Source organism: Nannobrachium achirus, assembly GCF_963921795.1.
Source record: "Nannobrachium achirus genome assembly, chromosome: 15".
In the NCBI taxonomy this organism is placed as follows: Eukaryota; Metazoa; Chordata; class Actinopteri; order Myctophiformes; family Myctophidae; genus Nannobrachium; species Nannobrachium achirus.
Window position 1 is genome coordinate 22,948,490 of NC_137822.1, and position 12,588 is coordinate 22,961,077.

The following is a 12,588-nucleotide window of genomic DNA, read 5'->3' on the forward strand; positions in this document are numbered from 1 at the left end:
GTCCGTCAATGTGTATGCATCTAAATGTATAAACAGATGTACACATACATAAGCATATATCATACAACATCTGAAAGTGAACTGTAAAGAATCACATAGTATACATCACATGAGCTGTAGCAACTTCAAGAGGGTATTGTGAACACTTTTTTTTTCTTTTCTTTTGTTTTTTAATCGTGCCTTGGTGCGTAGATTTACATTCAGTTTTGATTTGGGATGAAACCATAACGTCACTGTCGGGCAGAAACCTCGTATCTCCAAGAGTACATTTTTACACAAAGTAAAGCCCTGCTTCATCTTACAAGACTGTCGCACAAGAAAATAGCAGATCTACAAGCACACAACGCCTCGCGGTGCGAGGCGTTGTGTGCTTGTAGATAGGCCATTTTCACTATTTAAAAATATTTTTTTAAATGATAAATACAAAACTACATACAAGGTTTCTACCCGACAACAACGATAAGCATTCAGGGTGTCATCTAAATCAGTGGGTTCCCGGCCATTTTCTAGATCAGGGCCCCCACTATAATGGAGTAGCTCACCCAAAAAAAGGACTTCTTTTCCATCAATTACACATGAAACCCTGAACTCATGGAGATTCTTAAGTTTTTGTCGCATTCCTATGTCAATAATAGGAATGTCCAACTCAAGCCTCACTCAATGGAGACTCTTTTGAGTCATGCATTCTAGGCTTCATGGGGTGTGTAATTGACCCCCAAAAAAAATCTCGAAATGGTTCACGGCCCACCCATCTGACCGCTTAACACGGTAGCCGATGGGCTTAGATGGGCGCCAGTGGTCAGGTGGGTGCACACACGCGTGCATTTTCAGAGCATGTTCATTTTAAACGATCGACTGTGTTCTGGCGTGGCTCACAATTTCCCCTGACAGCGACGTTGCGCTGCGTAGCTTTGTATCCTTGTCCTTTGTTAGCTGGCACAGTGTGTGAACTCAGCGTCGGTGTTTATAGCCAATTATTTGGGGTCCCACTTGCAATATCCTCACGGTCCAGCAGTAGGCCTCGGCCCACAGGGGGGGGCGGGAACCACTGATCTAAATAATCCCTGCCCCCCTTTCCCTTATACACAACCTAATTTCGTCACTGTCGTGCAGAAACCTTGTATGTCCAAGTTTCAAATGTTTTTTTGGTAAATTAAAGCCCTACTTCATCATACAAAGTGTTGCACAGAAGTAGTGAAAATAGCCGATCTACAAGCACACAACGCCTCGCGATGCGAGGCGTTGTGTGCTTGTAGATCGGCTATTTTCACTATTTTAAATCTTTTTAAAAATAATGACCAAAAAAGGGAAGGTTTTGGACATACAAGGTTTCCACCCGACAACGACGATTGCCTCTTTGGGTTATTGGTTTTGCAGGGCATCACAAACACCCAACATACAGTGGCTGTGGGGCCGCTTACAAAACACACACATACGCACGCACGCACACACACACACACACACGCACGCACGCACGCACGCACGCACGCACGCACGCACACACGCACACGCACACACGCACACACATACACAAGTTAACACTCCGACTGAACCAACCATGCATGAAAGAATGGGGACCCGGATCGTACAAACAAAACAAAACAATAAAAAGAAAGAGAGAGAGAGAGGGGAAAAAAAAGAATTAAAAAAATAAATTAAGTGTAAATAAAATATATAAAAACAGAAGTGAGGGAGGGGCGGAGGAGTGCACATGGGATTGTCTTCACTTTAGGTCCAAGATGTCTTCTTCAAAGGACGTGGAGAGGCCGAACGCACTGGCCACACCGGCCACCAGGGGGCTCTCCTCTCGCAGCCCCACCTTCTCGGCCTCTGGCTCGGAACCAGACGACAGGGCTGTCAAAGAGCACCATATTTGACGTGATTAGTTATATGCGAATAATTGCGATTAACTCTCAAATACCTGGAACGCGCCCGAGTCACGTTAGATTTTAACCACTTTAACCATTATTGTATGCTTTAACCTTAGAAAAATAGCAGATATACAAGCTTGTAGATCTGCTATTTTTGAAAAATCGTGAAAATGTGTGCAAGTCTATGAATATCTGTGACCCGATCTTTGACCCGACTTCTAAATCCTTCCGCTAAATCAGTGGTTCTCAAACTTTTTCATGTCAAGGTCCCCCAAAATTACAGGTATTTAGCTACGGACCCCCATATCAAAATATGTTGTTCCAGGGACCCCCCAGAAGCAGATATTTGATTTACAAATGTTCGCTTTTAAATAGATATATTCAAAGACTTGCAAAGAAAAATCATGATTTTTCAAAAATAGCAGATCTACAAGCTTGCAGCGCGGCACTCGGTGCCGCGCTGTGAGCTTGTATATCTGCTATTTTTCACTGGTTAAAGCATTCAATAATTCTAGGCCTAAATGGGTTCATGATTGGATTGTGTTTTAGGCGTTGAACATTGGAGCACATAAATACATATTACATTTCATAGACAATGATGTGGAAATAATGATGGAAATATGACTCTTTTCATTTCATCCAGCTGGTTAGTTTTTTAACAGATGAAAGGAACGTGCAGAGATAATTGTGATTAGCTCAAATAATTGGAATCAGGTGATTATTATGTATAACTTGCGGCACGCCTACCAGACGAACAATGCAGCTGGATGTCTGCGTCCACATCAGTCGACTCCAACCTGATTGGAAAGAAATATGCAATAAATAATAATAATAACTAGACTGCACTCTGTCGACGTGCCAACTTGCTTCTTGTGCACTCATGGCCTTATATGGCCTACTTGTGCGACAGTGTGGCGATCAGTGCTGTTCGGTGCTGTCTGTATGTGTTTGGGTGGGCAAGTTGGCACTCTGTCAAGGTGCCAACTTGCCCCTTGTTATTTATATCAGGTCGCAATAATACAATTAACGACAGTAACTCATATGGACATTATGTCAAATAAAAAAAGCAAAAAAAGCATATATTGGCCCATACCAATATGGTCAACGGTGAACCTATACACCCCTAGTTGATTCTAAAGCCCTGTTGTCCAGTAGTGGAAAGTAACTAATTAAATGTACTTAAGTACAATTTTGAGGTATTTGTATTTTAGGGTTAGGGTTAGTATTTCCAAGGGTTAGGATTAGTATTTCCAATTTCCAATACTTTTACTTCTACTTCTACTCCACTACATCTTGGAACCAAATATTGTACTTTTGCTCCACTACAATTATTTAAACACTTAAGTTACTAGTTACTTTGTAGATTTTGATTATTATTAGTTACAAAACATACATTAACCACTTCAGCCCGTTATACATTTTGGCCATTTGAAAATAGCCGATCTACAAGTAGATCGGCTATTTTCAAAAGATCTTTGTACATTTGAAAACTTGAAATGGGACATTCTGCGTACTGAGTACTTTTACCGTTGGTACTTTAAGTACAATCTGATGCCAATACCTTTGTACTTTTACTCAAGTACATTTTGAATTACAGACTTTTACTTGTAACAGAGTGTTTCTACATTGCAGTATTGATACTTTTACTTAGAAAGACATTTTGCACTTTTCCCACCACCGCTGTCGTCCCTCACCTGTCACTGTTGGTGGACGTCAGGGCTCGTGCCTTGGGCTCCTCGTCGGCGTTCTTCTTGCTGGCCCTCCTCTGTTTGCTCGTACCGCTGTCCGACTTCCCGCTGGACTCCTCCGTCAAGCCTACGCGATAATAACAGGGTTCCTTTCAGCTATTCCAGTGGTTCTCAAACGTTTTAACTGCAATGACGCCGATAACTCTGGACAGTATACAAAATGGAACCAAGTGGACCTGTTAAGGGTCCATTTGGTTCCATTTTGTATAATGTCAGAGACACAGACCTGTAAGCGTCTGTATCTCTAAACCATTTTTCAGAACAGAGTTATAGACCTGCAAGGGTCTGTAACTCTAAAGCATTTTTCAGGGCAAAAGCATTTTGAACCAATTATTCCTTCTTCTTTTTACAGCTTGGCAAAGTTGTCAATAAACAGACCCTGCAAATATTGTCACTTTCTCTCTTTTCTCCCTATTGGCTAAAGGCCAGCACAATGAGGGGTCACCAATGGCTTCCCTGCCTTCCCATACTCTGAACCACAGATACAAAAAGCTAGATGCCTCATTCGCCTCTGCAGTTCATTGGAGCGACGTGCAACAATTGTAGTCTGGACTTCCTGGAAAAACGAAGGGACTGCTGCAAGTCAAGTGACTATTGGCAAATCACAGCGTGTCTTTTCTGGGACTTATCCTAGTACTACAATTCAATTCAACAGAGCCAGTTCCGATGTTGCGCGGCTTAGCTGTTCTTACAGGCTGTGTACGTAAAGACTTGCCCCCACCTGCCTCTGATTGGCCTAGCAACTTCCGTATGTCTGACGCACATGGAAGCGATGCACACGGATTCCCCTGGTCCCTCGATGCATATGCCCCAGAGCCGAAGGAGGCGTCTACCTTTCTATGTCTATAATCTGAATCAAGCCCCCCAGAGCCGTGGTAGAACAGTGAAGCTGGCGACGCCTGGTGGTCAAATCTGGGATTGCAAGATTTTGGTCACCAAGCGGTAAATGACATTTCATTGTCAGTCTTGTTTTTTCATAAAAGCTCCCACATGTTGTAAGAGCAAGGAAAACAACAGGTCAAATAATGTTCCTGATATGAGCGAAGGTTGTAAAACAGCAGCGTGACAGAAATGTGAACATGCAGCAATAGAACAGTAACATGTCGAACATAAGCCTATGAAAGTCTTGGTATGGGCCTCACTTATGTTGCTATGATTTTTTCTCTTCAATGTCCCACGTTGCCATGGTTACCATAGACTTCCATGTAATTGCGCAATTGTGTAAAAAGTGCACGCCCATGCCTAGCTGATGCACCACGTGTGTGCACACTGTTCACAGCTTTCAAACAAAAAAATCCGCTTGGAAATCCGTTCAGGCATTCATGATTTATGGGCCATTATGTTTTCTTCAGATGTAAACAAACATGGCTGCCATGTTTGAAGGAATGGGTTGGTATGGGGGTTAAACATGCAATTTCGCGATCGCGATCATGCCTAATACATTTCTGGAGGTCCAAAAAAAAAAATTTTTTTTTTTTTTTTTTTTTTCAAAAACGGCCCAAACTCGGGAAACTCGGGGTTGGCACAGCGTTGGTATCAATACAAACTCGGGAAACTCGGGGTTGGCACCAGATGTGTTAAGTCTGACATCATTTTGTAGGCGGAGGAGAAATTCTGGTGCCAAGAGCCAGCGCTCGTGAATCTTTTTACTATGAGCTAATTTTTCTTCTCTTTCTTGTTGACAGGCAAGTGATAGAATTATACTTTAGTCGTTATTTTTGTCTCGGATCTGTTGAAATAGCGAGGGACACAGCACTGCCCATATTGACAATAAATCTGCTTTGCACTTGACTACAAAATGATGTCATGGCTTAAGAAGCCCATGACAAATAGCTACAATGGCCGATCTGCAAGCTTGTGAATCAGCTATTGTCACGGAATGAGCGCCCCCCAGAATAGGGAAGATAAGGTTCAAGAGGTTAATGTAATTTTTGTTTTCACGTTTTGGCTTCAGGTTTTAACATTTACCCAGCAGCTCCTTGCGAGTGCGGCTGGCGATCTCTTTGATCTCCATCCGAGAGAGAGAGAGCGAGTGTGTGGCGGAGATGAGGGGCGCGGGGGCCACCATGACGGGGAGGGGGGCCGTCAACACCTTGTTGACCAGAGGGGACTTCAGGGGTCTCTCGATGCTGCGGCCCACCAGGTTGCTCAGAGGGATCTTGAAGACGTGCTTACACGCAGCGTCGCCTGGAAATACCAGAGGGGAGGAGGAAAACAAAGTGTTATATGAGACTAAAACTAACCAAATAATAACCAAAACTAGTTACTAAATTAACCCATTTAGGCTTAAAATTATTGAATTCTTTAACCAGTGAAAAATAGCAGATATACAAGCTCACAGCGCGGCACCGAGTGCCGCGCTGCGAGCTTGTAAATCTGCTATTTTTGAAAAAGTCGTTAAAATGTGTGCAAATATTTGAATACATGTATTTTCAAAGCGAACGTTTGTAACTCAAATTTGGCTTCTGGGGGGTCCCTGGAACTAAATATTTTGAGATGGGGGTCCGTGGCCAAATACATATCATTTTGGGGGTCCTTCACATGAAAGGGTTTGAGAACCACTGACATAGTAGTCTCTCAAGAACAGACTAACTGAGCTCCAAAGGACCTTTTCTTTGACGATGGCTGGCCAGATTGCTGACATAGAAGAACGGATGAAAATGTTTCACTGTCGCGCAAAAACCTTGTATGTCCAAAGCTGTTCCTTTGCAGAAAATGGAAAAGGACTTACCGAAACCACTTTAATTTTTACTTTCAAAATGTATAGCAAAAACAGAAGATCCACAAGCTTGTTGATCATCTGTCTTTTCCATTGTGGGGCATTCATTTACCAAAAATATATGGAGATACAAGGTTTGTATTCGACAGCAACAATATACACTTAATGTATATGTACATGTTAGAAGTGTGCAATTAGAATGACTTGACTGGTGAGTGAGTACTCATTCCCCAATGCTCACACAAGACTGGCCGGGACAACATAATTACATCTCCACATTTGAACGGCAATACCAGAATCTAGACTGATTGATGATCCTACATAATGAAATAATGTGTGATCGCATTAAGAATTATGAATCATCTGCTCTCTATCAGCCTAGTGTAATGTGAGCACTCAGTGATGGCCATTTATAACCAATCACTGACTATAATTATACAATATATAAATTAAAATGAATATTAAGGCTAGAGACATTTAGAAACCGCATTGAAATATGGTAATGGCTAAACATGCCAGCCTGCAATGCTCAATTGTGCCAACAGGGAGCAGTGTTATAGTTGTGCACCATTGAGATAGATTGGTATTAGCTTCATGGTTCTCAAAGTGGGGGCCAAATGGACCCTTACAGGTCTGTAAGTCTGATAGTATACTAGTAAGGCACCTTGCGCCAATTCTTGGCCATCTGGCCAGTGATATATATGGGACCAGTTACAGTACTCATACATGGAGACAGCTGCATGGTAGTCAACAATGTTATGTCAAAACATGCCCATATATGGTCATTCCCAGATATGTCCTTAATATTGATAACATAATATCCTTAATAATGACCTTAATATTGATAATATATAGGAATGACCCTCACAGGGGACTGCCCCATAGGTCGAACTCCCGTTGGGTCGAACACCGTCGACAGGTTAGCTACTCACCAGAGTCAGCAGGTTAGCTAATCACCCGCGTCACGGTTATTGAGGTTGGGGTTAGGTTTAGGATGAGGTTAGGGTTAGGGTTAGGGTTAAGGTTAGGTTTTGGTGGTCGGACCAAAGGGTGTTCGACCTAAGGACATGTTACCCCCTTACAGGTCTGTAAGTCTGATGGTATACAAATGGACCCTTACAGGTCTGTAACTCTGACAGTATACAAATGGAGCCATTTGGACCCTTACAGGTCCGTAACTCTTGACAGTATACAAACGGAACCAAATGGACCCGTCTCTCAGAGCTATGGGGGGTCCTGGAAATCAAAGGGCCACAGGAATAGCTACAGTACATGGACACACATATAGCCGTGCGACTGAATCAATGTTGAGGCACCGTACATGCATCTGAAATGTCAGCGGGTCAGAGGTGAGGAAAGCAGCACAGGGGAAAGGGAGGATTATTGGTATTATTTATGACAGGGAACAGGGCGGTGTCTCGTCTACCTGGAATGTCACCAGGGACGTGCTGGCCATTGGGAAAAGCGGGACAACTCCCGAACGGCCGGTTCATTCCATTAGGAAAAAGAAATACATAAAATGTCGGCCTTTGTTCCATTTTGGAGGCTTGGCGGCCAACAAAGTAAATCGTTACTGTCGGGCAGAAAAATGTGTAATTTTTTTCGCAAAGCAAAGCCTTGTTTCATCATACAAGGCTGTTGCACAAAAGTAGTGAAAACAGCAGATCTACAAGCACACAACGCCTCGCACCGCGAGGCGTTGTGTGCTTGTAGATCGTCTGTTTTCACTAGTTTAAAGTTGTACTATGTAACTTTTTTTATAAAACAAATCTTAAAATTCTCCTAACTATTAAATCACAAAAGTTTTAGAAGATCCGCGCCGTGAATTTCAGCCTGTAAAGCCTTCTCTATATGTAAACTGAGATCCTTGCCGTGGACCGGATCTCGCGCGAAAATTGCGTCATCACACTACCGGCCAATCACAGCGAGGGTTATACAACTGCCGGCCAATCACAGCGCATCTTGAAGTGGGGTCGCTATGGCAGCCATATTTGTTGTCGCCCGTTTGTACCATCCCTTCTCTAGGTAATTTCGCCTACCAGGCAGGGTGAAGGAGTCCGTATCTCTGGAATTACTGAATGCACAGGAACAAGGGACCCCTTAAAAGATAGATCTCAGCGAGGTGGAGGCAGACGCGGGGGTCTGAAGGTACGAAAAACGGACGAAAGACGCGGACGCGACCGCGGTTTGCTATAGGGCTAATGACCACTAGTTGGGCAACTTACACAGTATGGCTTTAAATCGTTTTTAAAATGATAAATACAAAACAAACGGTTTCCACCCAACAACGACAAAATTTAACTCATGTAATTGGCCCACTGGCTTGTCACTTTGTCACAAATCTTTGAGTAGCAGCAGTGCTTTAGAGAGAGATCTCTCTCTATAGCGTGCAATGAGGGCCTCTCCAACTCTTTTTCCTGGGCTGAATCAGAGGCCCAGCATGTCCCTGAATGTCACAAAGAAACGGCAATAAAACCAAATGCAGGGAAAGAAGCCATGCTATCTGGTGGAATATAAATGACTAGGATGGTATTGCACGTGTGTTTCTGGACCGAGGGGCGAGTCATCCTCCATCTCATGGACAAGTGCTACTGCTTAACTGAAATGAACATATTCAGACACCTCCATATTGTAAAGTTTTCTAATTGTTGTTGGGTGGAAACCTGGCTTGTATGTCCAAAACCGTTCTTTTTGTATTCATCATTTAAAAAATGATTTAAACTAGTGAAAATAGCTGATCTACCAGCACACAACGCCTCGCACCCCGAGGCGTTGTGTGCTTGTAGATCTGCCATTTTCACTAGTTTTATGCACTAGTGTATGATGAAGTAGGGCTTTAATTTACCAAAGAAATATACCGGTATACACGTTTGAAACTTTGAGATACGAGGTTTCTTGCCCGACAGTGATGATATATATATCATTGGAGGTAGATAATGCTGAGCGGCTACATCAGAACCAGCATCTTGTCCACATAAGTGATGTGATTACATCAAATGAAACATGACCTCCTCGAGGAGCAGAAAAACGCAGCCATGAGGACGGCGTGGAAGTAGAAGAAGAAGAAGAGGGGATTTTTGTCAGCACCAGTCTCTACATCCTCCCATCGCCCGCCCACCCTCCCTCCCTCCCTCCCTCCCTCCCTCCACATTGTGCTCCTGTTGCCAGTGATGGGAAGAAAATAAGTCTGTTACTGAGTACAAGTTTGGCATTCAAAATTCACTCGAGTAAAAGTGCAAAGGTATTGTCGTCAAGATATACTTAAAGTACCAATGGTAAAAGTAGTCATGCAGAAGTTCCCACTTCAAGTTTAAAAAAACAAATAATTTGGAAAATAGCAGATCGACAAGCTCACACCGCGTCACAAAGCGGGGCATTGTGAATTTGTAGATCTATTTTCAAATTGCTAAATTATATAATAATTATAGGCCTGAAGTGGTTTTGTAATAATAATCAAAATCCACTCCAAATAACTGCAGTGGAGTTAAATACAATATCTGCCTTTTTGAGATGTAGCGGAGTAGAAGTAAAATCATTGAAAATTGGAAAAATACTCCAGTAAAGTGAAGAACGGTACAGTACTAGAGTAAATGTACTTGGTTCCTTTCCACCACTGCCTGTTGCCCACCCTCCACATTGTGCCTGTATTTGGACGACCACTTTGGATTGGAGAGAGGGCTGACAAAAGTCTCCATGGCGACGGTGCAATCTGTAAATCATGCTGCGGCAAACGTGTCTTCCCCTCCTCTCTCCCTCTCTCTCTCTCTCTCCTTCACTCTCATCTCTGCACTTCATTGCAAGACGAGTGCCGCTCGCCTCATGCATTTCAGTCGGGTATTAGTTTCGGGAGAACGACGGTCTCCTATGGCAAAGTACAAATTTGGCGTGTATACAAACTGAACGCATGCGGCCAGCACACGCTCGCACCGTTTGTCTCTGAAGGTCTGACATCCACTCTCCATATCTTGTTCTGTCATTTTAACCTCTTTAACCATTAAATTCGGGCAAGTGTCATTTTCAATGTTTGCACTGGCTATTCAAAAATAGATGTACAAGCTCAGCAGGTACATCTCCAACTTTGTAGACAATTTTAAAAAAAACTTGAAAGAACTGCTTGTTTAGAAGGCATTTGTAGAATCGGCCTCAGGTCTCAATGGGTTTAAGTAACCCTACATAGCCTACTTTGTTGACTGGGGTACTTTGTCCTTGGTCCCCTACTTTTTTTCCCCTCCACACCAAATCTCCTTGCCTAATTCATCTACAAGCTCACAGCGTGTTGCGCTGCTAACGCGTCGTGAGCTTGCAGAATGTTCGCCGCCCTCCCCTCCTCCCCCCAGAATAGGAACGCTAAAGGATTTCACGTGGACGACTCCAATGGCATTCCTCCTTGAGCTATTTGTCTCCTCCTTGTGCTTTTCATTCGGCCCTCTCTATGCGTTCTCCAGTCTCCTCATGCTGCCTTAAGACCAGGAGGAGGTAGGATGAGGAGGAGGTGGGAGGGGGGGATGGGATGGGAAGACAGAATGTTCACTTAACATTCAAACAACGTTCAGTCAACATGCCGCTTCAGAACAGAGAGAGGGAGAGAGAGAGAGAGGGTGACAGACTGTGTGAGCAGCGTGCAGGCAGCAGTGAGCGGATGTGCATATTGTGAACCTCCCTCCCTCCCTCCCGCAGTACCTTCGGCGTCCTTAGACATGTACAGGGAAAGCTTGGTACCGTAGGGGATCCGAATAGAATCTGAACCAAGAAGAGGACGAAGAAGAGGATTACACACAGAAACGACACCCAAAAACAACAGTATGCGCATGCAGCTAAACTCCAAAACGCACACACCAGGGATGGGACGATAAGCGATATTATCGCTCATCGTGATAAAAAACGCTCACGATAATCACGTTGTGGAGTTTTAATTTATCGTGATATCGTCCTCCGTCATGCACTGGGACTTTTTATTTTTCCGAGTTTCATAACCGGTATCATTTAAACACTATATTGGTAAAACGTACTTATAATAACAGTATATGTACTTGATACAGTTTCTTTTTTCACTCTCTACCAAATCTCTTTGCCCAAAAATAGCCGGTCTGACTACAAGCTCACAATGCGTCGCGATGCTTTGCGACGCGTTGTGAGCTTGTAGATCTGCTATTTTTTGGCAAATGTTCCGCTCCAGGATAATGGAGGATATATTCTGATTATCGCGATAATATCGTAAATCGTGATTTCTTTGGTCACAATAATCGTGATATCACATTTTCATATCATCCCATCCCTAGCACACACACACACACACACACACACCACACACACTTCCCTTTAAGTCTACGGTCCCCTTAAGCATAGGATCATGACAGTTCCAAATACTGTACATAGAAAATTGGCAGATTAAACAGGGAAATCTGAGCAAACGGTAGAATGCATTTCCAAAGCGGTTTATTTACACCACAACCTACATACAGACCCAAGTGCCCGGCAGCCCCAGCTAAACACCAGCAGTGGCAGCCAAAGCCTCCACCCTGTCAGCCTTAATGGAACTCGTAAATAAAACATTCCCTCAGGAGCAGGGGAAGAGGCAGTGTTGATGGAAGCGGCGAGAAGGAAGACGCCCGAGTGTGTAAAAACAGGGACACGTCGCCGCCGTCGGCCTGAAACCTTGTATGTCGGGGGAAAAAACTGTTGCTTTTCAGGAAATAAGAACCTGTGTTCAAATGGATCCAGCGTAGTTATTATTTAGTCACAAGATCTTGTTAATACTTTTGATTGGTTCATTATTTTGTTGCTGTCAGGCAGAAACCTCATATATCCATATTTATATCATCTGTATTTTTGTGTTTTTCTTTTTTTTTTGCTTAAATGAATGCCCTACTTGACCGTACTACAAGTGTCAAAAGTTGCAGATTTTGGACATAATGAGGTTTCCACCCAACAGCGACCACTTTCACAATCACTTCTCAAAATGTCTGAAAACTAGCAGAAATAGCTGATCTGTAGGCTTACACATCGGCTATTTCCGCTTGTTTTTTTGTTTTTGTTTTCACGACACTGTTGTATGACTGAGTAGGGCATTCATTTAAACGTTTCACTGTGGTCATTTAGAATAGAGCACCAAGGTAATTTACGCATCCCACCTGGGTCACACCCCCCCCCCCCCCATTCTGAATTCCCATAGACATCTTTAATATCAGAAACAGACTGTATCAAACACGAGTGACTGACTATTGTAAACGATACAGAGCCACCTCCCCGA

At 43.3% G+C, this 12,588-nt stretch overlaps 1 protein-coding gene across 1 annotated transcript in view; it reads right to left on the bottom strand.

Annotated features, from left to right (window-relative positions):
• Nucleotides 1–3,561: 3,561 nt before the first annotated feature.
• The window catches only part of garnl3 (GTPase activating Rap/RanGAP domain like 3), a gene marked incomplete at both ends in the record, with an annotated part of 122,587 nt that continues 113,560 nt past the window's right edge, over nt 3,562–12,588 (bottom strand). The window contains 3 exons of the mRNA XM_080742984.1: nt 3,562–3,686; nt 5,588–5,806; nt 11,019–11,078. Of these exons, the coding sequence (XP_080599110.1) occupies nt 3,562–3,686; nt 5,588–5,806; nt 11,019–11,078 (404 nt within the window). The remainder of the gene's footprint in view (nt 3,687–5,587; nt 5,807–11,018; nt 11,079–12,588) is intronic.